The 27,255-nt window shown below is 34.7% G+C and overlaps 1 protein-coding gene across 1 annotated transcript in view; it reads right to left on the bottom strand.

Moving 5' to 3' along the window:
- Positions 1 to 27,255, bottom strand: part of LOC136843497 (aldehyde dehydrogenase, dimeric NADP-preferring-like) — a 177,663-nt gene that overhangs the window by 103,909 nt on the left and 46,499 nt on the right. Inside the window, exons 6-7 of the mRNA XM_067112032.1 lie at positions 20,753 to 20,804; positions 11,254 to 11,416 (exon numbers count right to left, since the gene is read on the bottom strand). Coding sequence (XP_066968133.1) covers positions 11,254 to 11,416; positions 20,753 to 20,804 — 215 coding nt within the window. The remainder of the gene's footprint in view (positions 1 to 11,253; positions 11,417 to 20,752; positions 20,805 to 27,255) is intronic.

Here is a 27,255-nt window from a genome sequence, read left to right on the forward strand (position 1 = left end):
CAATACTTATGATTGCATGTTCTGGGGTTACGGCGTTGTGATTCTCCGACGGAAGAAATATGGCCCCAAAACGGCAGAATAATCATAATTTGAAGGTTTTTTTATGTAAAACTCAATAATAATGCAGTTTACATCGTTTTCAATGCACCCAGAGCATTAAAAGTAAGGTTTTCTTATGATTTTTGACGATTTAAATGATTTTTTCCGGCTTACAACGATTTTTGGTTTACTGACCCAAATGTAGAACGGAACCCCGTTAGAAACTGGGGATGGAAACACATATATATATATATATACAATATATATATATATATGTATATATATATATATATATATATATATATATATATATATATATATATATATATATATATATATATATATATATATATATATATATATATATATATATATTGTCATATTACCTAATATATGCTATAGTATCAAGTACCTGGCTATTACACAACTAATCTCAAAATTCAAAAATATACCTCACTTCAGCCAGATACCTGAACTCTCATACCAATAATTATTACGACTGAGTATCTAAAGGTAACAGTGATCCCTTAAGAAAAAACTTATTTATCAATCACTTGAAAAATCAAACTAAGTCTATCAGAATATGTGTGAGGTATCAAAAATTAAACTAGAAATATTCTAGAGTAAAAGGGCATCACTCCATCAAAAACTGTAACTGTTTCCCTGGTCTTAATTCACTTTAGCTAAACTAAAAGAACAAAACATGTTTATCACTTTGCCTTATGCACACACAATCAATCCTATTCACTGATGGTCAATAAATGAAACACTGTTTTCTAAAAATGTTAAATACAAAAATTTATTTTCAAATTCAAAGTTTATAATTAGAATTCACAATTAATTAGAATTCACAATCTGAAAAATTTATTATTACTCGAAAATAACACAACACTTAATTAATTCTTGAATTAAATTATGAAACAAAATTAATTCACAAAAACTTTATCAGGAATTTAAATTAATCAAGCAAAATTTAAACTATCAAGAATTACTTATGATTAAAAAAAGAAAATCTTAACACAAGATATCAAAATCAAATATGCAATGTTAAATTACGTATGCAATGTTAAATTACCAAGAAATATTTAAAATGCTATGTAAATAAATGTTACATCACAAACATAAAAAATGTGAAAATATAAAGAGATTGTAAATAGAAAAACACACAAAAAATACACATAAGATTTATCAATAATGATTTCACTTGTTCAAAATTTCCTAACTTATCATACCATGGTATTAATAAGTAAAATTCACGTTACCTTACACAACTTGCTGCAGCTGCGTTACGCAAAACACACTTTTTTACCAGGCGCCATTACGAACTAAATAACTTTGCTAAATTCAGATCTCAAAAGTTAATGTTAATATGTGACCACAAAATACTACGTTAAAAGTGATCTCTTCCTAAGAACGAGAGAGAGAGAGAGAGGGGAACCAACTCGACTGGTCTCAGAAATCAGAATCAAATAGATTTTAGGATTCCAGTAGTACGTGAAACAATTACATGATGTCCTTAAAGCATTTTGGGTGCGAGATACAAAAGGGAAGTTCTAGAAGCAGGGAAGTGACGTCATTAAAGCGTTTTGGGTGCGAGATACAATGGAGAAGCTTCTAGAAGGAAAATGACGTCATCCCAGCAAAACGTTTTGAATGCATCTTACAAAACATGACGTAATTGATCAGGACACGTATTCTTTCCCTCCAAGTGGCACACGTGACTTGACCATGAAACAACGTGAAATCACTCGTCTCGAGCCCGTATGGGACGAATCGGCGTTTGTTTTCGCAAGCTGTCATCACTAACCAAGACAAAGCGTCCCTCTTATCTCAACTGATGACAATTGAAATGAAACAAGCCCTGGTGGACACACACACGTGTTCACATACTACGCTTTTATCAAGACAGATATTCGTTCCAAATTACGTTACTATTAAAAGTGTATTTACAATTCTAAATTATGCTATCAAGTTATTCAATCATTAGTTCTTTTGATATCTGATGCCAAACTAAATATGACACTTTAGCGATCATTATCATCAAACATAACACATGAAAAAAGTAAATATGTCAAAATTATAGGAGGATATACGTGTTACAAGGCAACATCATGAAAATATATATATATATATATATATATATATATATATATATATATATATATATATATATATATATATATATATATACACATATATATACATAAAAAAACTAATTATACACTAGCAGACACTTATTCTCAGAAATATCAAATATTCTGACATACTAAAGCGAATAATTTCAATAACACCATTCAAGCTAAGTACTTACTTTTAAGAACCAGTGAAAAGTTTTAGTCCCTTAAAATTTTAATGGATAGGCTTATTTTTACTTAAATTGGGAGCCACTAGACCTCTAACAAGGTGAGAAGTTAGGGGTATATCGCTAAGCTATGCTGTAATTACCGTGCTGTTTTTTCTTGTTTGAAAAAGTGATAATTTGCATTAAGGCAATAATATTAGACAATTTTGTTATTGAAATTTATTATGCAATGACTTTTTTAACATCAATAGATAATTTGAGATCACTGAAAAGGTAAGCAGCACAACTTCTTTTTTATGAAAAACAGATGTGATTGTGGTTCCCAATCTTGCTTGACTTACAAGAGACAATCACTCTAAACAAGTTCGTATTTACGTGAAAACACCTGGCCTTTTATCATTATATTTTTTATGTTGATTCCAGAGAAAGAGAGTGAGAGGTAATTTAATTTTCTCCACATAAGCGGGACAGCTTCCATATTTTTTTTTTTTATGGGTAAACTTTTTTATCAAGTTTTTTACATAAATTTACAGTTAATTTTACTTTCATAAATATGTCTTTATATGCTGAGTTGAGAGAGAGAGAGAGAGAGAGAGAGAGAGAGAGAGAGAGAGAGAGAGAGAGAGAGAGAGAGAGAGAGAGAAGAGAGAGAAAGGGGGATTTTTATTTCTTTTCAATGTGAGATAGAATTTCATACTTTTTTTGTGGGTACATTTTTTGAGGAGTATACATTTTACCTCTGGATATAAAATTATAACTTAGATGATTTGCTGTATACAACTGCAAACATTTAGAATATGTAGATTTGCATATTGTTTTTCTTAAGCATTTAGATGAAGAAGCTCGTGCTGGGCCAAAGCACTTCAGCCAGCTGAGTCAGCACTTTATCACTTATAGAAAATTTTATCATCAACTCGCTGTGATGAGGACACAAAATATAAAATAATTGGTCTACTTGCATGTGCATTCTTTTACCTTTCCATTCATATGCATATTTCTTGAAGTATGTGCATGCATTAGCTTATGCTATGTCAGACTGTAATGGTTAAGAGGTGCGCCCACTGCTGAATTTTGAGGAAGTATCAAATTTTAGTTATTAACAGTTTTCAACTAGTTTTTATATTTAAATAAACATATCCTGAAGTGATAATGCTAAAAAAAATTTTTAGATTGGTTTACTGACAATTCTGTTCATCGCTTGTATGGCAATGTGAACCACAAATTGTAAAAAACAGGTTTTGACATAGGAAAAAACTATTTTTGGTTGCCCCTGTTGAGTCCTCAAGGAGTTACCTTCCATGGTCTACCAGAGCTCCATGGTGACCAAACTAATATCAAAGCATTCTCTTCTAGTTGGTCTTTTTGGCCAGGTATTGTGTCGTAATGATTAATATTATAACATGAGATGGAGTATATAATGGACTCAAAGATAAGAGGGCACTTTCCGTTACCTTCAGCGAAGCTGAACCCAGTTTTTCCAACGTCAAAAGAACCTGCAAGAAAGAGAAGTGACTACTGCGCATGCGCAGCTGCCCTCTTCTTTAAAGATCATGGAGCCATTACTCTCCGTTGGTCCATGCAGGATGATCCCATGCCTTTTTATCAGGGAAGTGGGAGGGTTTTGAGGGCTCAACAGCAACTACCAAAAATAGGTTTTTCCTACATCAAAAGGGATTTTGACAAAGGAAAAATCTATTTCTGGGTGAAGACCTGTGTCGCCCAGTGAAATGTCCCATATAGCACACATTTCTAGGTATAAATATTTGCTAGATATACCAGAGAAAAAGGCTATACAGCTAATAGGATGCCAGAGTTACTACCTCTGGAGCGATCATCCTTATAGGATGTCGGTATGTCATCTAGGAGCAAGTGGAAGCCACTACCACAGATGCTTAACCCAAATAGACCTCTCCTCTCCCAAAACCCCTCTACCTAAGGGGTGCCGATACAGCGGTCCTTCTCCGCTTGCTACTACTACTTCTACCCAGAACCTCCATCCCTTCATAGCACGCCTTCCAAAACACACGTTGTTTTTGCTCGTGTTATTTTTGCTTCCTTTTGCATTATTTTGGCTTCCTGGTTTTTCGCTATGGCTTCGATGGATCAGGACGCATCTTCATCTAAGTTGAGTATTCAAATTTGTTGTTTTGGGACTTGGTTGGACTAATTATGTCCCGTTTATTTACTTACGCCTGGTCGGCTCGGCGCCGCCATTTTCGTGTTCGTTCGTGGCAGTAGTCCCCAGCCTCATTATGCTCTCATATCTTCTGTCGTCTTGGACGTTTGAAGATTACTTATTTATGCTCCTATTTTATAATGATAGTTTCAATTTTCACTCGTTCTGACGCGCTCGACTGTTATTATATTTTAGAATAGTGGAAAGCATCTGTGGTAGTGGCTTCCACTCGCTCCTAGATGACATATCGACATCCTATAAGGATGATCGCTCCAGAGGTAGTAACTCTGGCATCCTATTAGCTGTATAGCTTTTTTCTCTGGTATATCTAGCAAATATTTATACCTAGAAATGTGTGCTATATGGGACATTTCACTCGGCGACACAGGTCGATCCCAGAAAACCTGTTTTTTGATAGTGTAGTAGCTTGTTTCATCCTCAAGTAGCTTTACAAAGAAATTGACAGGTGACAAAAAAAGACTTAAGCTCTCAATTTTTAATCACAGCACCCCAAAGGAAAAAACATTTCTGGCCCGAGGTCAAGCCACATATTTAAAGTCCCATTCTTTAGTTCTACAGTGGCTTACCTAAGCATGCTGGGTTTGGTTGCAGTACTGTTGCCCCTCTCCCAGCGATAGCTAGCACACTCACTGTCAATAAGACCCCTGGTTTTCTGCCGTACCACCTAGGGGTTAAGACTAACAATGCCACCTACTGATACACAGTATAGTCAAATTTGTTCAAGCATGTGGCAATAATTTAACTGATGACCACCCTGTACATTCGGAGACCTCTTCGAAAGAGACATTTCTGAAGAAGGCAAACAACGTACTTACTTTCCTAACATCATGTGACCTATGGAAGGAGTGTGGATTTGCTTTTTTAATGAGAAACACTATATCATCCTCAGCCTTTGTAGGGAGAGTGGTTAGTCTGTGCTACGGTGTAGGAAAATAGGACCCTCTGGGATGTTTGCTGTGACTTCTAGGTAAACCTTAAGTGCTTGAAACGGGCATAATGTCGTCTGCTAAATTGAATTTTCTTATAAGAATAGATTTCTTTTTTAAGGGATCCTTATTCTTGGCCAGGAATGAAGGGCCAGGGGACAATAATAATGGATGGTCAGCTATTTGCATGATGCATCATCCCCATCTAGGAGAGCCCAGTTAACTAATATGAGCTCCTGATGCTAATGCAATCAAGAAGATTGCCTTTTGTAGCATGTGCGTTGTGGTTCTATTGGGCCAGCTGAACTGAGGAGCTGATAGAAGTCTAAGCACCTTGTTCAGGGACCAAGTAACTGGAAGCCTTTCAGGAGTGAGCCTTTGTAGAGCAAAAGACTGCAGAAGGGAAGTAACAACTTCTATACTGGAGTCAATCCCAAATCCAAAAAGCAAGGGTTCCTTTAATGCAGCCTTGTATGCCATGACTGTTGTGATTGCAAGGCATTTGTCTTCAAAAGGGTATACTGTATAAGAAAAATAATGTTTCTATAGAAAATCTCAACTGGGCTCTCAGTATGGATATAATCTGACCATATCTTCCATACCGGACTGGTATTGCCAGATAGATGATGTCCGTAATTTTTACACTAGGTACTTAGCAAAGTTGGGAGAGTAATTTTCACGATAGATATTTTTAAAAAATCCAGACATGCAGGTCTTGGCTCAGAAAGGAGGAAGTGTAAACGACTTTCCCTCCTACTGTCTGGGATTAAACAGAGAACAATAGTGAAATTGATCTTTTCATCCGTTGTTGAAATAATAGGAAGTTTCCTCAAAATCTTCAAAATCTGGGACAATGGAGGAGAAATACATCATCCTCCCCTTGTTCCAGTCTTTAGAAAGAAATCTCTTGCTGTTGCTTGACTGTCCAGGTTTGGAGACACATATATTATTTGGAGTTTGTGATTTTAGTACGTGGCGAACAGGTCCACTTCTGGTTGTCGAAGCATGCTGGCTATCGTTTGAAAAGAGTGGTTGTCCAACATCCACTCTGTTGAGGCTGTCGTTTTCCTTGATAGAGAGTCCTCTTTACAATGAGACCCCCTGTGAGGTGAATTGCAGACATGTGCCATTTCCTTGCTTGCGCCATCCAAAGGATGGCTAGCATTACCACATTGAGAGGAGGTGTGAACGTGGTCCCAACCTATTGATGTAGGATACTGTAGTTATGTTGTGTCTCTCTTCTGGAGGTTTGAGTTTTTTGAGAGACAAAAAGACAGCCATCAGCTCCAGGAAATTGATATATGAATTCCTCAGAGCAGCTGATCACCTCCCTGACACCTGACTATCCTCCCAACCTGTCAACGAGGCATCTGTGTGTATTGTCACTCATACAGACAGAGGAGTCAGGATGACCCGTTTCGCCAGAGATTCCTTCTGGATCCAAGGCCGAAGTATCTCCCCAACTTTTTTAATCCTTTGATGAGGTCAGTCCTGCATCTTTTTTCTTGCATGTGATAGCCAGAATTTTTTCATACTTTTAGTTGCAATCTAAGTGTTGGATCTGTTAGTGATGCGAACTGCGGCAGGCCCATCACACGTTCTGATTGCCATCTGGAAATTCTGGGCTGTGCAAGGAACCTTTTGAGGACTTGCCTTATTCTGTTTTGAGTATGATGGGGAGAGACAACAGGCCGTGAAGAGTATCCCAACACAGTCCCAGCCACTGCAAGTGTCTGCTGGGCTTGAGGTAGGATGTTTTCAAATTTATTATAAAACCTTTTGACTGTAGTCTGTTGACCATTACTCTTAGGTTTTTCAAGGACTCTTTTGTTGTGGGCCCCCAGATCAACCAGTTGTCTAGGTAAGCTATTAGTTGTATTCCTTTTTGTTTGAGTTCTCGAACGAACCATTGCTAATTTTGTAAAACATTCTTGGGGCAATGTTTAGCCCAAAAGGCATGACTTTGAACCTGTGCATATCTTTCCCTATCTGGAACCTTAGGAAGGGACGGAAGGGAACGGCTATAGGGATGTGCCAGTATGCATCTTTCAGATCTATATAAACTGTCTAAGTCCCTTTTAGAATGATTCAAGATACTGTAATTAGTCAACGATAATTATCCAAAACTTTTGGGAAACAATGTACTTGTTCAATGTTGATTGGTGAGGGTCACTCTTCTTTTGGAGGAATCCTTTTTGAGGACAATGAAGAGACGTACTTGGGGGCAAATATAAGCATGTTTCTCTATAGGCCCCATTAACAGGGCCTTTCTGTACACATAAATAATGCTGTACCCCCACAGGGAAAAACTTCCATTGGCTGCGATGTGGTCGAAGCCGACCCCCAACCATACAATTCCTCTTAGTATCTCCTCCTCTTCCTCTGCTTTCACCTTTGATAGACATTCCAGGTGTTGCTTTTCCTTTTCCCCCCCCTTTAAGATGGTTTTTGGACCATGTGAAAAACGATGTCCTTACTGTTGTGTTGTCCCTTTGTAGGGAATTGCCCCTTCTGACCACCTACCTGTTTTTTTGAGGAAAACTTTTGGGGGTGACTTAAGGCTTATATGATTTTTGACCAAAGTGATCCTTTTTTGGAGTTGGTAAAGGGAAATTTTAGGTTCTTTGTCTCCTGAATTCCCCTTTCCCCAGAAGAGCATACACAGTACAATTCGGTTGGCGGGCACGCCCGTTGAGGTGAGCCACAACAGACTCCTCAAACAGGTCCTTACAGAAGGGGTTAGAATGTAATAATGCAGTGACATTGGAGAGTGATTTAATGGAGCCTTCCAATGCTTCTATTCACACTTCTATGTGCTATTCTAAGAAGTCAAAAGTGCTTCCCATCAAGTTCTCATAAGACTTTTGGCCTCAACAGCAAAAACTATCCTAGGGCCTTCTGGAAACCTTTAGGCAGCAACTTCCAGCAAGGTGGTAGAGATTATAATACTACGGAGTCAGAGCCTAGCATAAAATTCCAACAAGGCTGTCCCCTCTGAGAATCTTCTCATAGGGGTCCCACTGCTGAGTAGCTATATCTAAAGGGAGCTTTTTCCTTTCAAAAGGGTGTTGCAGCATTGCCCATTCCTTGGTGGAATTTCCCAAAACTGGGATGACTGTGGCAGATGGTTTTAATTCTGCCACTGCCCCTTGTTTTTAGTCACTACAAATTCTGAAAATTTGTCTTTACATGATTAATACTTTTGAAAATGAAGGGACAGAAGGCTGGGGCTACTTGGTGAGCAACTTGGGTCTTATTCAAAATGGAAGTAGAGATCAATTTTTCACTGACCTGGTAAAGGATAACTTCTATAGCTTTTAATGCTATAGACATAGGTAGAATAGAGGATTTCTTAGAAGGTTCTTGCTTAACCTATTCTAGGTTTATTTAAAACTTAAGGATATAAACTATAAAGAAAATAATCCTCTTATAAACTGGTTTTCTGTTTTATCTGGCCCAGACTACCCTTTTATCTGATATTTGGCCATAGCTGTTTTAGGCTAATAGTAGGACATTCCTTAAAAAGGGGTTCCTACTTAACCTGGTTAGGCTACTGCCTTTTCTGGGTTTATATCACCTTTAAGGATATAGGCTACATAAGACCCCACTAGTATGTAGCCTTACAGACGTGCTACAACGTCATAAAAAACTAGGTTATTTTTATTGAGCCTAGGATAGTTTATTTAATCCTAGGCTTATTTGTTCTTTCTTAACCTAGTATAGGGTACTGCCTAATCCAGACTATTATAGATCGCTCTTAAATGCATAGGCTAGGCTGTATAAAAACAAAAAACTTACTAAAATGTAACCTTAAAGCCAGGCTATAACTTACCCTAATCTAGGCTACAGTCTAATCTGGATTATTTAATTCACACTTAAGGGTATGGGTTACATAAAACACAATTAGCTACCTTAGTATGTACCCTTAAGACTAGGTTACCATCTCATCCAGCACAGATTACTATTTCATCTAGTCCTAGGTTAGATGGTCTAGGCTAACAATTTAGTTCAAAAATGGGATGTTTCATAAAAAGTTATCACTTAACTTGATATAAAGTAATGCCTAGGCTAGTACTGGATTATTTAGCTCATGCTTAGGTGCACAGGCTTACATATATAAAAGGAAAAAATTTATACTAATATGTAGACTTATTGTTAGGTTATTGATTTATTTTGCTCAGATATTGTTATTATCTGATCCTAGGTCCTCGGTCTAAGCTAGGCCACTTAAGGATACGTAATCCTAGGACATACACTATGGACAGCATCCACTATTAATCTAGAATAAATTAATTCTCACTTACTGCCTAGATTATTGTAGACATTGTATAATCTGAAAGGATTTTCAATATTAATGATAAGTTGTGGAACATTTCTTTTAGTTAAAACATTTAGTTAGAATTTAAAACAATTTTCCCTTTACAAAACTAGGTAGTTATCAATGCTTTATAATAATAATAATAATTATTATTATTATTATTATTATTATTATTATAATAATAATAATAATAATAATAATAATAATAATAATAATAATATTCTTTATTAGAAACTAGGTAGCAATCAACGAGCCGGGTTCCGACTTTTGCAACGAAATTATTAATTCCAAAAGTTTAAAACTAGAACTTTAGGTAGAACTCAATATTAAGCACTTATCTTGCTATTTTTTATATTTCCATGATCTTCGATAATGAAAACAGAGAAAAAAGTCGAATTTTTTCAGAGCACTGGTAACGACGTGAACCTTTCGCTATAGACCAAAGAGAGTTAATGGCTCCTGGTCTTTAACAGCCCGGTTGTAAACAAGAGGGCAGATGCGCATGTGCAATAGTCACTTCTCTTTCTTGCAGGTTCTTTTGACGTTGGAAAAACTGGGTTCAGCTTCGCTAAAGATAAGGGAAAGCCCTCTTATCTTTGAGTCCATTATATACTCCATCATGTGTTATAATGTTAATCATTACGAAACAATACCTGGCCAAAAAGGCCAACTAGAAGAGAATTCTTTGATATTAGCTTGGTCACCATGGTGCTCCGGTAGACCATGGAAGGCAACTCCTTGAGGATGAAACGAGACTACGCTATCAAAAGACTTGTAAAAAAGTCTGTATGAATAATTCTGGATAGGATCAAGCAAGTTATATATTGTTTTGGACTATTTTATGTGTAAATAAACATATCTTGAAATGCTATTGCTAAAAAACATGTTTAGATTAGTTCATGGACAATTTTGTTCATCGCTTGTATGGCATTGTGAACAACAAATTGTAAAATACGTAAAAAAGTCTGTATGAATAATCCTGGATGGGATCAAGTTTGAGTTATACATTGTTTTGGACTGTTTTACGTATAAATAAACATATCTTGAAAAGTCACTGCTAAAAAAAATTTTCAGATTTGTTCACAGACAATTTTGTTCATCGCTTGTACTTCTCTCAGGATTCTTTCAAGTCCAAAATTTTGTTTGTTTTGCTGCTTTCTTAAAACTTACTTTTTTCAAAAATAAATAATTATTCCTCCAAGAAGACTGAACCAAATTCAATGAAACTTTTACAGTGTAGTATAACTACATATATGTACTGCAAACGAGAATAAACGAACTTAGAGGTCGAATTTCTAAATTTCTCTATGAGAGGATTTTCATTATTAGTTGTAGAATACGTAGTAAGATTTTGAAGCAGATCCCTTCTGTCATAAGGTAGAAACAGTCATTTACTTTATCATGGGGCCTTATGGCGTTGGCACTCCCCTTAAAATGAGAGTTTATGATAACTGCAAAATTTACAACATACCTTTTGCCCCCTAGTTCCAGAGTAGTTGGTGTCAAGTGCTTGTTGGCTGCTTCTCTTACTATTTTTCCCACTTGTGACGAGCCAGTGTAGAAAATATAATCGAAACGTTCCTTCAAAAGCTCAGTTGTTTCTGGAATCCCTCCGCATACAACACGATAACAATCCTAAAGTTACAAAAAACACAGCTACAGTTATAAAGTAATAATAACCAAAATGACAATACAATAAAAATGTTACATTGTGCTTGTTATCAATATAAATCTCCAAACTTCATCCAGCAATGGGACGCTCTCAACTCTGACCTCAATGCACTACAAGTATGCACAATGAAGGTAACACCTAAACTTTATGGACCTCCATTTAAAAAGATTTCTATACTTATCAGCTACTTTACTGTGATTAGTTTTTGCTAAGCTACCATTCTAGATGTGATACATCTTTACACAAACCTCTTAAACTGAATTTTTGGTACAAGTTAGTTTAGGTAAGTAACTATGTGGAGTTGCTGTTAGCTGTAAGATATTTGCACAATATTCATTCCCAGATTACAATATAGAGTCTTTGTTACTTAACAGACTTTGTGACTTATAAGTAAGCCAGGCCCAAAGGTTCTGTTATGCTGAAGTGCTACTTCTCTGTCTGAGTTTAGGAATGATATATAACATCCCTAGGGTTGAGAACAGCTGCCTAAACCCTCTCCTATACTGCAATCATTTTTCATATTATTGGTATAACAACAACAACAACAATTAATCAACCAGTTATATAAATAACAGAAATCCTTAAAATCTATTCTTTAAAATATTTCCTCTGTTTTACAATAGCTGTATTCCCTATGTCAAGTGGGAGGACAGTAGCATGTGAAAACTAAAAAATTAATAAGATCATTTAGTTTAAGCTATTTATGACCCATCCCTTTTGGATGCATCACTGGTTTGAGTGTCTGCTGCCTTCCAATCAGTTCTTTCTCCATCCACATGAATGGAGAGGTGGGGGGGGATACAAAATAGAGAGGCAAGTACTGTACTTGAAAAAAGCAGGTTTTGACGTAGGAAAAACCTATTTCTGGTAGTCGCTGTTGAGTACTCAAGGATTTACCCTCCATGGTCTACCAGGGCTCCATGGTGACCAAACTAACGTCAAAGAATTCTCTTATGGCTGGTCTCATGCTGGGTATTGTGCCGTAGTGATAAACACTGTAACACTTGATGGAGTATCTAATGGACTCGAAGATAAGGGGCCACTTTCCCAAATCTTTACAGCGAGGCTGTATACCCAGATTCTTCTATTGTCAAAACCTGCTTAGAAGAGGTTCTTCAATTGTCAAAACCTGCTTAGAAGAGGAAGTGATTAATGCGCATCTGCCATAGTGCCAACAACAGACCCATCGCACAGACCAAGAAGCATTACTTTCTGCTGGTGAATGCAAGATGATCCCTTGCACAAACCCCATGCCTTTTCGTCAGGGAAATGGGAGGGTTTTGAGGACACAACAGTGACTACCAAAAATAGGTTTTTCCTATGTCAAAACCTGTTTTTTGACAGAGTAGTCGCTTGTTTTATCCTCAAGTAGCTTTACAAAGAAACTGACAGCGACAAAAGAGGCTTAAGCTCTCAATTTTTAATCCCCACACACCAAAAGAAAACCATTTCCAGTCCAAGGTCAAGCCACAAATTTTAAGGCCCATTCTGTAATCCAAATACTCCTCAGGCTTTAGTATCAAAGAACAAGAAACATATACATGAATTTATGTTTTAGGATGTAGTACTACAGTGGCTTGCCTAAACATGCTGGGTCTGGTTGCAGTACTGTTGCCTTTCTCCCAGTGATAGTTAGCACACTCACCATCAATAAGACCCCTGGTTTTCTGGTGTAGCACCTAGGGGTTACGATTAACAAAGCCACCTACTGATAAACAGTGTAGTCAAATTTGTTTGAGTTCGTGGCAATAATTTAACTGATGACCACCCTGTACCTTCGGAGACTTCTTCGAAAGAGACATTTCTGAAGAAGGCCAACAACATACTGTACTTACTTTCCTGACATCATGTGACCTATGGAAGGAGTGTGTGTGTGGATTTGCCTTTTTAATGAGAAACACTACATCATTCTCAGCCTTTGTAGAGAGAGTGGTTAGTTTGTGCTACGGCGAAGGAAAATGTGTAGGAAAATAGGACCCTCTGGGATGTTTGCTGTGACTTCTAGGTAAACCTTAAGTGCTTGAATCGGGCATAATGTCGTCTGCTAAACTGAATTTTCTTATAAGAATAGATTTCCTTTTTAAAGGATCCTTATTCTTGGCCAGGAATGAAGGGCCAGGGGACAATAATAATGGATGGTTAGCTATTTGCATGATGCATCATCCCCATCTAAGAGAGCCCAGTTCACTAATATGAGCTCCTGATGCTAATGCAATCAAGAAGATTGCCTTTTGTTGTATGTGCGTTGTGGTTGTATAAGAGGGTCTTCGGACCTTGTGAAAAGGATTTCCTTGCTGCTGTTGTTGTTGTCCCTTTGTAGGGATTGAGGAATACTTTTGGGGTGACTGAAGGTTTAGAGGATTTTTTATCATAGCGTTGGGTAAAGGGAAGTTTCAGGTTTTTCTTTCCTAAATTCCCCTTTTCCCAGAAGAGCGTACTCTGTGCAATTCTGTTGGTGGGCTTGCTTGTTAAGTTTAGCCTTAACAGACTCCTCAAACAGGTCCTTACAAAAGGGGTTAGACCATAATAATGACGTTACATTGGGAAGTGACTTGTTAGAGCCCTCCAATGCTTCCATTCGAGCTTTTATGCACCACTCTAGAAAGTCATTGAGTGCTTTCCATAGGGTTCTCATAAAAATTTTAGCCACAATAGCAAAATTGTTCTGGAATCTTCTACAAGCCTTTTGGTAGCAACTTCTAGCGAGGTGATACAGGTTATAATACTAGGGAGATAGATCCTAGCATGAAATTTTGCCGAGGCTGTCCCCTCTGGGATTCTCATAGGGGTCCCAAACTGTTGTGTAGCTACATCTAAAGGGAGCTAAAAATTTCTGTTTCAAAAGGGAGTTGTAGTGCTGCCCATTCCTTGGTGGAATTTCCTGAAACTGGGATGACCGTGGCAAATGGTTTTAATTCTCCATCATCTCTCATTTTTTAGTCACTACAAAATTCTCGAAATCTGCCTTCACATGATTAATAATTTTGAAAGTGAAGGGACAGAAGGCTGGGCTACTTGGTGAACAACTTGGATCTTATTCAAAATGGATGTAGAGATCCACTTTTTGTTGACCTGTTAACCCATAAGGGACAGACTGATCCTCAGTGTGAAGTAAAACAGGTTTGAGGAGGTGGACGGATTGAGCTTCAGTGTAAAGCAGAATTACGCACCACTGTTATGGTAATAATGATTCGAAACAAAGGTGCCAATACTTCTATAGGCTATAAATTCACCAATGGCAACTTTTATACGTGACAGTTCATATAATTTCAGTCTTCAATTTTCCTTCTCACATGAGCTCATTCTTCAATTTTCCTTCTCATATGAATTCAGTCTTCCATTTTTCTTTTCACGTGAATTCAGTCTTCAATTTTCCTTCTCATGACTTCGGTCTTCAATTTTTCTTCTCATGTGACTTCAGTCTTCAATTTTCCTTCTCACATGATTTCAGTCTTCTATTTTAATTTTCACATGACTTCAGTCTTCAATTTTACTTCTCTTATGGCTTCAGTCTTCAATTTTCCATCTCATGTCACTTCAGTCTTCAATTCTCATACTCACATGACTTGTCTTGAATTTTTCTTCTCAAATGACTTCAGTCTTCAATTTTCCTTCTCAAATTATTTCAGTCTTCAATTTTCCTTCTCGCTTGACCACAGTCTTCAATTTTTCTTCTCATGTAACTTCAGTCTTCAATTTTCCTTCTCACATGACTTCAGTATTAAATTTTACATCTCACATGGCTTCAGTCTTCAATTTTTCTTCTCACAAGACTTCAGTCTTCAATTTCCCTTCTCACATGGCTTAATTCTTCAGTCTTCCTTCTCACGTGACTTCAGTCTTCAATTTTCTTCTCGCATGACCTGTCTTCAATTTTTCTTCTCAAGTGACTTTAGTCTTCAATTTTCCTTCTCACATGACTTCAGTTTTCAATTTTCCTTCACACATGATTTCAGTCTTCAATTTTTCTTCTCAAGTGACTTCAATCTTCCTTCTCACTTGACTTCAGTTTTCAATTATCTTCTCACATGATATCAGTCTTAAATTTTTCTTCTCACTTGATTTCAGTCTTCAATTTTCCTTCTCACATGACTTGAGTCTTCAATTTTAGTTCTCATTTCAATTCTGTCTTCAATTTTCCTTCTCACATGACTTTAGTTTTCAATTTTCATTCACACATGATTTAAGTCTTCAATTTTTCTTCTCAAATGACTTCATACTTTCTTCTCACATGACTTCAGTTTTCAATTTTCTTCTAACATGACTTCAGTCTTCAATTTTTCTTCTCACATGACTTCAGTTTTCAATTTTCCTTCTCACATAACTTCAGTCTTCAATTTTCCTTCTCATGTGAATTCAGTCTTCAATTTTCTTCTCACATGACTTCAGTCTTCAATTTTTATTCTGACATGACTTCAGTCTTCAATTTTCCTTCTCAAATGACTTCAGTCTAAAATTTTTCTTCTCAAGTGACTTTAGTCTTCAATTTTCCTTCTCACATGCTTCAGTCTTCAATTTTTCTTTTCCCATAACTTCAGGCTTCAATTCTTCTTCTCAAGTGACTTCGGTCATTAATTTTCCTTCTCAAATGGCTTAAGTCTTCAATCTTCCTTCTCACGTGACTTCAGTCTTAAATTTTCTTCTTATACCTTCAGTCTTAATTTTTCTTTTCACATAACTTCAGGCTTCAATTCTTCTTCTCACATGACTTCAGTCTTCAATTTTCCTTTTCACGTGACTTCAGCCTTCAATTTTCTTCTCACATGACTTCAGTCTTCAATTTTCTTCTCAAATGACTTCAGTCTTCAATTTTCTTCTCACATGACTTCAGTCTTCAATTTTACTTCTCATATGGCTTCAACCTTCAATTTTCCATCTCAAGTGACTTCAGTCTTCAATTTCCCTTCTCACATGACTTCAGTCTTCAATTTTTCTTTTCACATGACTTCAGTCTTAATTTTTATTCTCACATAACTTCAGTCTTCAATTTTCCTTCTCACATGACTTCAGACTTCAACTTTTATTCTCATGTAACTTCAGTCTTCAATTTTCCTTCTCACATGAATTCAGTCATCAATTTTTCTTCTTATGTGACTTTAGTCTTTAATTTTCCTTCTCACATGACTTCAGTATTCAATTTTTCTTCTTACATCACTTCAGTCTTCAATTTTCCTTCTCGTGTGACTTGAGTTTTTAATTTTTCTACATACAAGACTTCAGTGTTCAATTTTCCCTCTCACATGACTTCAGTCTTCAATTTTCCTTCTCATTTGAAATGTTTTCAAGTTTCTTCATAAATGACTTCAGTCTTAAATTTTCCTTCTCACATGACTTCAGTTTTCAATCTTACTTCTGAAGTGACTTGTCCTCAAATTTTCTTCCCACATGAATTCAGCCCTCAATTTTCCTTCTGACATGATTTTGATCCTCAATTTTTCTTCTCACATGACTTCAGTCCTCAATTTTTCTTCTTATATGACTTCAGTCTTCAATTTTTCTTCACACATGACTTCAGTCCTAAATGTTTCTTCTCATAAATTCAGCCCTCAATTTTTTCTTCTCACATGACTTCAGTCCTATATTTTTTTCTCACTTAAATTCAGTCCTAAATTTTCCTTCTCACATGACTTCAATCCTTAATTTTTCTTCTCACATAAATTTAGTTCTCAATTTTTCTTCTTACATATCTTCAGTTCTCAATTTTTCTTCTCATTTGACTTCAGTCCTAAATTTTTCTTCTCACATAAATTCAATTCTCAATTTTTCTTCTTACATGAATTTAGTCTTCAATTTTCCTAATCACTCATCTGCATGACCATTTCCCTTTCTGCCAATATAGTTTCCAACCATACAGACAGTTTATTTTATTAATTTTTATATATTATTTACATGCATTACACACTACCGTCCAACTGGTGGGAGTCCCACCCACCCAGACGGCAAGCATTCACTTTGCCTTTCGGCCCAGGTATCAGAATGAGGGTGGCATGATGTAGGCACCTAACTGTAATGACCTCATGTTTGTATAATTACAAAAAATACAAATTACCTTTAAAACTTGCAAATTGTTCCTACAGAGTATACAAACCATTGGTCTTTACATAAGGAAGACTTACTTCCTTGGAGGGAGGAATCTGAGTAAGTCTCTGAACTGACTGGCAACTTCACCACACCATGGTCTTTTTCTTGGTCAAGTAGTTCAAGAAAGAGGACCATACCTCTGACATGTTGAACAGAGTATGGAAAATGCATGTTCAGCTGTCAGGCTTCTGCACCTTTTCTAATGAATGGGTGTGAAAGCAGCATCATTTGCAAAGGGGCTAGGTTGAATTATCATTTGTATGACTGAATTGTTCTAAACAGTTGTATGTAATCCAAAATTTTGTTATTTACCACCAAAATGATAATGAATTTTTAATGAAAAATGAATATTATGTTATCCTAAATGTTATTACCACTGTAATTACACTAAAATTAAAATTTCTGAAAGATACAGGTTGCTGTGAGCCCAACCATGATGTTTTTATATTTTCTCAGCTGGGCTCGCATAGATAAAAGTTGATTTCATCGACATGGAATTATTCCTCAAATATGCCAATAATATATACGGTAAAAATGGTTTTATTACCTTTATTGTCAATTTATTTCATAATGTGAATCTTTTCATGACTATCAGTGGTTATTGTGGCCGAGGCTAGCCTACCGATAAACATCACATAGAATTCAAGGTTTGATTTTTAGAATGGCAGTAAATGACGAATCCCAATTTTTTGGGGCAAATTTTATAATTTAAAGGTCATCTTATACTCAAAATATATGGTATTGTAACATAGTTCTATATAATATATAATTTTTAAAGAGATATTTGATACACCCTAGCTGATAAACAAGAGCCACTGCAACAACCCAGTATCATGCTAGATTTATTTTAAACCATCTAGGCCTTGCCATGTTTGTTTAAACATCATCAAAATCACCCAAAATTCAAAAACTAAGAACAATATTTTATTACTGCTGTTTGCTGCATCCATTCTTGTTTTGGATGAGTTCATAAGTTATAAGTAAGGCAGGAGCCTCCCATCCATCCCTGACTGCTGTTTATAATTTCTGATGAAAATATACAATTTCATCTGTAAATGTAACGTTTTGCTATGAGACCGTAAACTGCATAAAGTGTTATATGTTCAAAACTTAATTATTAAAATATAAAATTTAGTAAATATCATAACTAGCCCTTCATATATTTATTGGAGCACAAGATAAGTAACCTGGCATCTCATTATCATATACCACATGTACCTTTAATAGTGGCATACAAGTTGGTCTGACATATAAGTTTACCTCAGGGTCCCTACATATAAATTCTTTCTATATACACAAAAAAATATTTCAAGAGGAATTTATAAAATTTTCTGTACAACTAGGTGCATTAAAAATATTGATTCTAACACTTTATAAATATATTATATTCTATCATTGTATATAAACATGCACTATTCAGGCCAAGACCAACTAGAAGGGAATTCTTTGAGATCGGTTGGTCTGTCTTATGGAGCCCTGGGGTCCATGAGATATCATTTGAGGATGAACAGTGGCTAAGCTGTCACAATACTTTATAAAATTACAGTGCACAGACTTGTCACCTTACCATTGGTGGGTTAGTACACACGCCAGGTGCACCTGTCAGGCTCATTCCAAGCTCACCACTCAACCATGACTTAACATCTTTGCCTAAACTGCCTGTTGAGAAGAAATATATAACCAGTACAATCAAGTTTTTTTACAAGAATGAGACCATAATAATAAGACCATAATAATATTAAGAGTTGATTAGTTATAGAGAAATATAGTTCTAAGAGTTCAGGAGGGAGCTTTAAAAATGAGATACATAAAATTCTATAAATCTTATACCCTCTTACCCTCTTGAAGATATGCTATAATTACGCTATTCTAATGTTAAGCAACAATATACTGGTGACATTTAAATGCCAAGCAAGTGAATATAAACAACGTATATGAGTCAAAACGACAGAAAAACAGACACAAAAATAATAACAACTGCTTACCATTGACGAACACTGAGCAATGATGGGTAAAGAACTTTTCCAGGAATATGCTGATATCATTCTTCGGACTTTATATACCCCCACTTATCTTTCTGTTCTCCCATGTGATACCCCGGTTAAGAAACCTACAAATACAAAACTGAAAATAAGGTTCAAGAAAAATAAAAAACATATAAATAGCAAATTTAACTTTTTGTGGTATAATGCCAGAAAGCAGTCAAAATGATCAACCATCAGCCATCACAAAAAGAAAGATGAACAAATACCAAGCAATTTTCATAAACATTAATAAACTCCTCCTCTGAACTTCACATGAATTGAATGCCAGTTTACTAGGAAATTAAAATGATATAACTCAAATCGAAAAAAAAATCAAAAAACATAATGTAAATGCCTCATTCTCCATAGATAACAAATTCAAGTATCCTTATTATCAGCTACTGAACATCATATTTTTAAGTATGTGAAACTCATAAACATGCCTTATAGGACAATTTGGATTTCTACCAGGTCCGTTTAAAAACAGTTCTTGTCTGTTAGTAAGGCTGGACTTGTCAATTCACAATAAAAAAAGATATCATAATTTTTGCATTTTACTAATGTTCTATAAGATAAAACAATCAATGAAAATATGTTAATCATCATCAAAAATACTTTTTTGTTTGTGGAGTTGGACATAATTAATTTGTTTCATTAAATAATGGTTGGGTGCACTTTTCTCTAATTCCTGTGACAGAAAGAACAATGAGATAGGGCACAATCTAGCTGAGACTAGGTCATGGTTAGCAATTTTTTTCAGATAAATTTGAAAATAAAATTATTTTGTACATATGATCAAAAGGCATAATCTCTAAAATCTCAAAGAAAAAACTTTACTCCAGTCTCTGGAATACTGATTACTTCCTCAATTTCACCAGTAATCTTTCCATCATACTTGCCATAAATTTTAACATTTTGCTATTGTCACATATTTTCATAAATTTCCTGACCATTTCCTTATGTTATTGGTAGTGTCAAAATTAAAACCCAAATAACAGAATATCAAAATACTGGTCTAAAAATCTTAATGGAAAGTTGTGTGGCAGGATAATGCACCATAAAATGATGTTGAAAGGATGTACAAAAGTGAAATAATAAAACTTTATGGTTCAAATTATTCCATAAAAGCAAAAAACTTACCAACAAAATTTGGAAATACTGGTGACATACAATATCCTTGCTTTTTCTCTTCCCATTATCCAAATATTTTGGCAGCAGTGTTGTGAATGACTCACCTAAGTCAAGCTGGATGGTTTGAGGACAACATCATTTCCCAGCAGTGTCCCATATTGAAAAGTCAAATTAACCTTTCAAAGAAAATGATTAAAATCAACTCATCATTTTGACAAATGCAGACACACTAGACCTTGATATAATTACAAAAATATCAAGAATGGATTTTTATTTTAAAATACATGCTTTCAGTAAATCACTAATATAGAAAAAAATTGAAAATGATGTTCAGAAATAACTGTTTCATTAAACTGATTTAATAAAGTTAAAAACTCACTCAAAAAAGTTATGACATTTTGCAAACTTTTTCCCATCAAATAAAAAGGAACATTCTATTTCACTGAGCTTTTCATATTCAAAATTCAGATTTAAAAATGTAACAAATAAATAAAATTTCATGACATTTTAGAATACAAAATTAAAGCAATACAAAAGAAGATACAGCCTTTTATTTTTAAAACCTCCAAAGACCAATTCCTCACAGGTTACAAGCAATATCCTAGTCATAACTATAAACACAAAAATAATTTTCATTTAAGATGCAACATGCTTTCCAAATGTCATATTCTAAAAAATTTATAGCTCAAGTTTCTTTGAAATCTAAATAATGACTGGGTACATTTGACAGATCTTCCTGTAGGTATTCAAAAATCTTTCTGAAATCAAAGAAAATTTAAACAGCACCTTCTTGTACATCACCTTTCATAGTAACATTTGAGTTACCTCCATCTGATGATGCATGACCAAACTGTTATTTAAATGTTATTTTCCCATACGAAACAATATAAATAAGGCAGGTTACATTCTTGGACTCTTGAGAAAGTTCAGCTGAAAGTTAAGGCAAATGTAACTTGGTATGATTACATTAATGCAACATTGAAAAAATAAACATTACCTTAAATGTCAGAAACAAGAACAAAACACAAGTTTTTTGCATGTATAAAATACATTCTGTAAATAAGGCTATATTGTTGCATTATTTTATCAACACGCTTGTCTACAAAGTCTTTATACCTTTCTCAAAAGGTGTGTCCTTGATTTTCCGTGTTTGGAGATCAAATGCTCAACTAGGAAAAAATATACTGCTATACACTCTCCAAAAAGTTCTTTTAAATCATCCTATTTTATGTAATTACAATTCATCTTCATTTACACTATACTCAATGTTGATTGTGTAGACAAGTGTGGCAGGAGAAATCAAAGGCAGACTTAAAACTGTGACTTTATTTTTCTCTTATCCAATCCACCAAATGCCTACATTACTAACAAATTTCACCTGCTCTGAGCAGAAGCAAGTTTGCATTTAGAGAACAACATCTATTTCAAATGTTAAACAAACATAAACAAATGACGTGATATGCAGATTGCAAAGCTTCATTATAAGTAATCTGAACAGAGTTAACAGTCAAAATGTTGTCTGTTGTTAAAGTTCAAATTTCTGGCTCCTTTGATAAACACTGGATTTTACGCTAACAATTGAATTTTAAATTGGTCCTTGAACTTTTATATTAATAGTTATCCAACAGCTGGCAGTGGACATGCTAAATATAAATTTTTTTTAATCACAGATTATAAAACAAAACTGATAATTAAAAATGACTGAAACATTTCTGCATCATTACAACCATAACCAGCTTTTGTATGTGCTCAACTTCCAACCTTACCAAACTGAATAGTTTTTGCATCAGGTTATATGATGTTTTCCTTCATGGACCTACTTTTAGCAGGTATTGCTCAGCCGATAGTATAGTGACACTGAAAACCAGGTGATGCCTGTTTGCCTTATCACTATTATTAAACTTTTATATTTTCACAAACAGGCAAAACTGTCAGAATGAATTTATATACGATGTTTTCCCTCATGGACTTACTTTTAGCAGGTACAGTATTGCTTCACTGATAGCAGCATCACTAGGAAAATACTTTTGATGTCTGCCAACATGATTATTAAGAAACGAGCATTGAAATTGTACAGCCAGTTCCCGGTTAATGGAGGGATTCCGTTCCTGGGTGAGAGCTGATAACTGAAAATCATAGCTAACCAGAGCATCACAGTGATTATGGTAAAATTCAGAATTCTTAGTTATCATAACTATATAAAAATATATATATATGATATATTCTATATATATATCCCAATATATATTATAAGGTATATAAAAACTAATGCCATACGGATCTTACGATTTTAATGGAATACGTCTTGTTTAAAAACAGAACTTTTCACTGGAACCTAACTAATGGGCATACGCGAGATTTTTCACAGACACACGAAATTATCGAGCAACCCTGCAGAAGTGGGTGTTTAATTTTTGAAGTAATTTACAAGTTTTCATGCTTTTATGTTAAAATTAGTAAAAAATGCATTTCATTACTTTATGTACAAAATCTGTATGAAAAAATGCATTTTATTCTTTTATGTAAATCTGTATGAAAATGATGCTGAATAATTTTTATGTAAAATTCTATAAAAATGCATTTCATTCTTTTATAGCGTAAAATCTGTATGAAAAATGCATTTCATGTTTTAATGTGCAAAATTCTATGAAAAATGCATTTCATGCTTTCATGTAAAAAATCTCTATGAAAAAATGCATTTCATGCTTTCATGTGTAAAATCTGTATCGAAAATGTATTATTTTTATTTTTGTACATGAATAAATATGATGCAAAGGTAATTTCAGCACATTCAGTTAGTGTACTTTTACAAGATGTGATACCCATTTGCAAAGTTACTGCACTTTTCAAAGATGATACCCTGCAGAAAATGCTTGTTTAATGTTTGAAGTACATTTATAAGTTTTCATGCTTTTAACTGTAAAATCGATATGGAAAATTTATATTTATATTTCTGTGATAAATATCATACAAGTATTATGTCCATTTGTCTTTTGTCACAAGGACTTTACATGACCTTGAGATGAGGTTGTTCAGTCCTCCAGAATCATTTGATAAAATGAAAATCACTAATAATGTAATATCAGAGATGTAACTAAAGTTGTATAAAATAATCATTCTTTGAAAATTACTGGTGCAATCTGTATGTGCATGTAATTACAGCAAATCAGGTGGTGTACTTTTACAAGATGTGATAACCTTAGTTACTGCATTTTTCAAAGATGATACCCTGTAGAAAGTGTGTTTAATTTTTAAGTTTTCAGTGTTTTTAGGTGTAAAATCAGAATGGAAAATTTGTATTTATATATTTCCAATAAATACGATACAAAAGCAGTACAGTTACTTTATTACAGTATCTCTCTCTCTCTCTCTCTCTCTCTCTCTCTCGTAGTTAGCGCTCAAACATACTTTTATAACTTATTATTTCTCTGTACGTCATTACCTGTACAGTATATAATTTTAAATTGATTGAATTTTACCTGTACTGTACTATCATCTATGAACATTATGTACATGTTTTCAATATTTTATGGAATTGTACTTTTGTTATGATTGTGACACATGATGTTTTGCCTAGTGACACAAAGAAAACGGCTTTTACTCTAAGTGACAAAGAAAACGGCATCCCATGAATTAGGGGTAACATTGGTATACGTACGCACCTACTGTAAATGCACTATTATGAAACTGCAGTACTCAATTTTTATGTTAACCATTTACTGTATTCCTTTTTTAAGGGTAATAAGCTAAATTTTAAATAAAATTACACTAACTTTAGTTCATTTAAAAGTTAACTTAATACTTTGGGAAATAAACATTTATTAGCATTTTTAAAGACCATGCCAAACTTACGCAAAAATTCACCTTGCACGAGGGGCTCCGGAACCTAACCTCGCGTAATTTTGAGGTATGACTGTGTATATATATATATATGATATGTGTGTATATATATACTATATATATATATATATATATATATATATATATATATATATATATATATATATATATATATATATATATATATATATATATATATATATATATATATATATTCCGTTCTGCTCTGTGTCGTGAAAACCTTACTTTTAATGCTCTGGGTGTTGAAAACGATAAACTGCATTATTATTGAGTTTTACATCAAAAACCTTCAAATTATGATTATTCTGCCATTTTGGGGCCATATTTCTTCCGTGTGTGTGTGTGATGAATATATTTGAAAAGCGCCGTAACTAACGCCAGTAACCGTCAGAACCGGGACTGCCTGTATATGTATATATAATGTATATACTATACTGTATATGTATGTATATATATATATATATATATATATATATATATATATATATATATATATATATATATATATATATATATAAAGATAAAATATATATATATATATATATATAAAGATAAAAGGCCCAAAAAACACTGTATGAATGTTTCAACCATATATTTCAAGCACTTCCTTCTGTGCCCCTATTCACTGGTAAAATATGGACAGATGATAGATACAAGGGTATTCATACAAAACATATGTAGGTGTAGCAGTAAGTCTCGTTGGCATGCAGGTGGCCATTGACCCAGGAAGGATGGAAATTAACGCATTCTCTTGTGATTTTTGGCTTCGTTAGGTCCCGTCTAGCAATGCGTCTGGTGGCTGTATTTTCTGAAACACCTTCTTAAGAAGAGGCCTGAGAATTAACCTGTCGATATCATACAATTTCCAATGTCCTCCTGATAGGTTCATATTGTTGGTTTGATTGATGACAGCAGATTCTAGCATCTTCCTTCTTTACGGACAACTACTTTTGAGAACCTGCTCTGTCCACTACAGTTTATGGTATGGGCTTTATCCCTAATATGCAGGAAAATCCCTGAACTCTCTGAAGCATATCACACTGATCTTTTGTGTTCTGTTATTCTTTGCGAGATGGACCTACCTGTCTCCCCCACGTAAATCTCATTACAACTGCTGCAAGGGATCTTGTAAACTCCTGCTTCTTCCCCTTTTTTTTTAAACATGCGTTAATGAGCAAGCTCCTGATGGATTTGGGATAATGGAAAATAAAAGGATTATTTAACCTGAGATGTTCCGCAGCTTTTTGGATGTTTTTGTCGTGAGGAAGCTTTATTTTGTTGTTAAAAACTATTTGCCTGTTGTGACTTGGACCTCTGTATTATATTTTATTCGCTTTGTTGATGGCCTTCTCGATAATGCGTGGTGGATATAGCATTTGCATTATGTGTTGGCGGATCGTGTTGAATTCTTTATCTAGGAATCCATTTGAACATATTCTAAGTCCCCTGAGTAACAGGCTGCGTTGCACCCTACCATGATCTTTATGGAGACATCGTGGTTGCTAAGGAAATGAATGTAAGAAACAGCAAAAGTGGGCATCCTATATACTGTGAAAGTATATCTGTTCTGTTCTCTTATAGTACGTCTAGGAGCAGCAATTTTCTGTCCTTTTCCCATTCTGTTTTGAATTTTATGGTCGGAACTAGAATATTTAGTCAATTAAAAAATTCATCGAAGTCTCCCCAGCTATTGTCCCAGAAAGTAAAAATATCATCTATGAATCTAAGCCAGATATTGTAAGCCCTTTGTTGGCCGACTCGGTAGAGCTTCAGACTGTCATTCGATGGGCCGGAGTTCAATTCCCGCGGCCGGCTGATGAAGAGTTAGAGGAATTTATTTCTGGTGATAGAAATTCATTTCTCGCTATAATGTGGTTCGGATTCCACAATAAGCTGTAGGTCCCGTTGCTAAGTAACCAAATGGTTCTTAGCCACGTAAAATAAGTCTAATCCTTTGGGCCAGCCCTAGGAGAGCTGTTAATCAGCTCAGTGGTCTGGTAAAACTAAGGTATACTTACTTATTTGCATGGTTTGACAGGCGACAAATTTCTGTTTCGAAATATTCCATGTACAGGTTTGCCAGAAGGGGGGATAGGGGACTGCCCATACTACAACCAAATTTTTGTTTGTAAAAATTACCATTGAAAGAAAAAACATTGTTAGTTACACAGAGATTGATTAGTTTTAGAGTTTTATCTATGCAAAGAGGAAAACGGTCTTCATATAGCTGTAACTTCCTCTTTAGAAAAGACAACACGCTGGAGATCAGGACTTTGGTAAATAATGACTCAACATCTAGGCTGAGCAATCTGATGTTAACATCAAATATATATACAGTATATATATATATATATATATATATATATATATATATATATATATATATATATATATATATATATATATATATATATATATATATATATATATATATATATATATACATATACATATACATACATAAACATACATACTGTATACATATACATATATACACATACACATACACATATATACAGTAAACCCCCGTATTCGTGGGGGATGCATACCACAACCCCCACCACCCGTGAATAGCTAAAATCCGCGAATACTTAGAACCCCTCTAAAAACACAAAACTGCCTATTTTGATAGTTTAAACACAAAAATCCCTCTAAAAATGCTTATACCTGAGTATTTTAATATTTTTATCACAAAAAGTGTATT

This window comes from Macrobrachium rosenbergii, chromosome 11, assembly GCF_040412425.1.
Source record: "Macrobrachium rosenbergii isolate ZJJX-2024 chromosome 11, ASM4041242v1, whole genome shotgun sequence".
Classification (NCBI taxonomy): Eukaryota; Metazoa; Arthropoda; class Malacostraca; order Decapoda; family Palaemonidae; genus Macrobrachium; species Macrobrachium rosenbergii.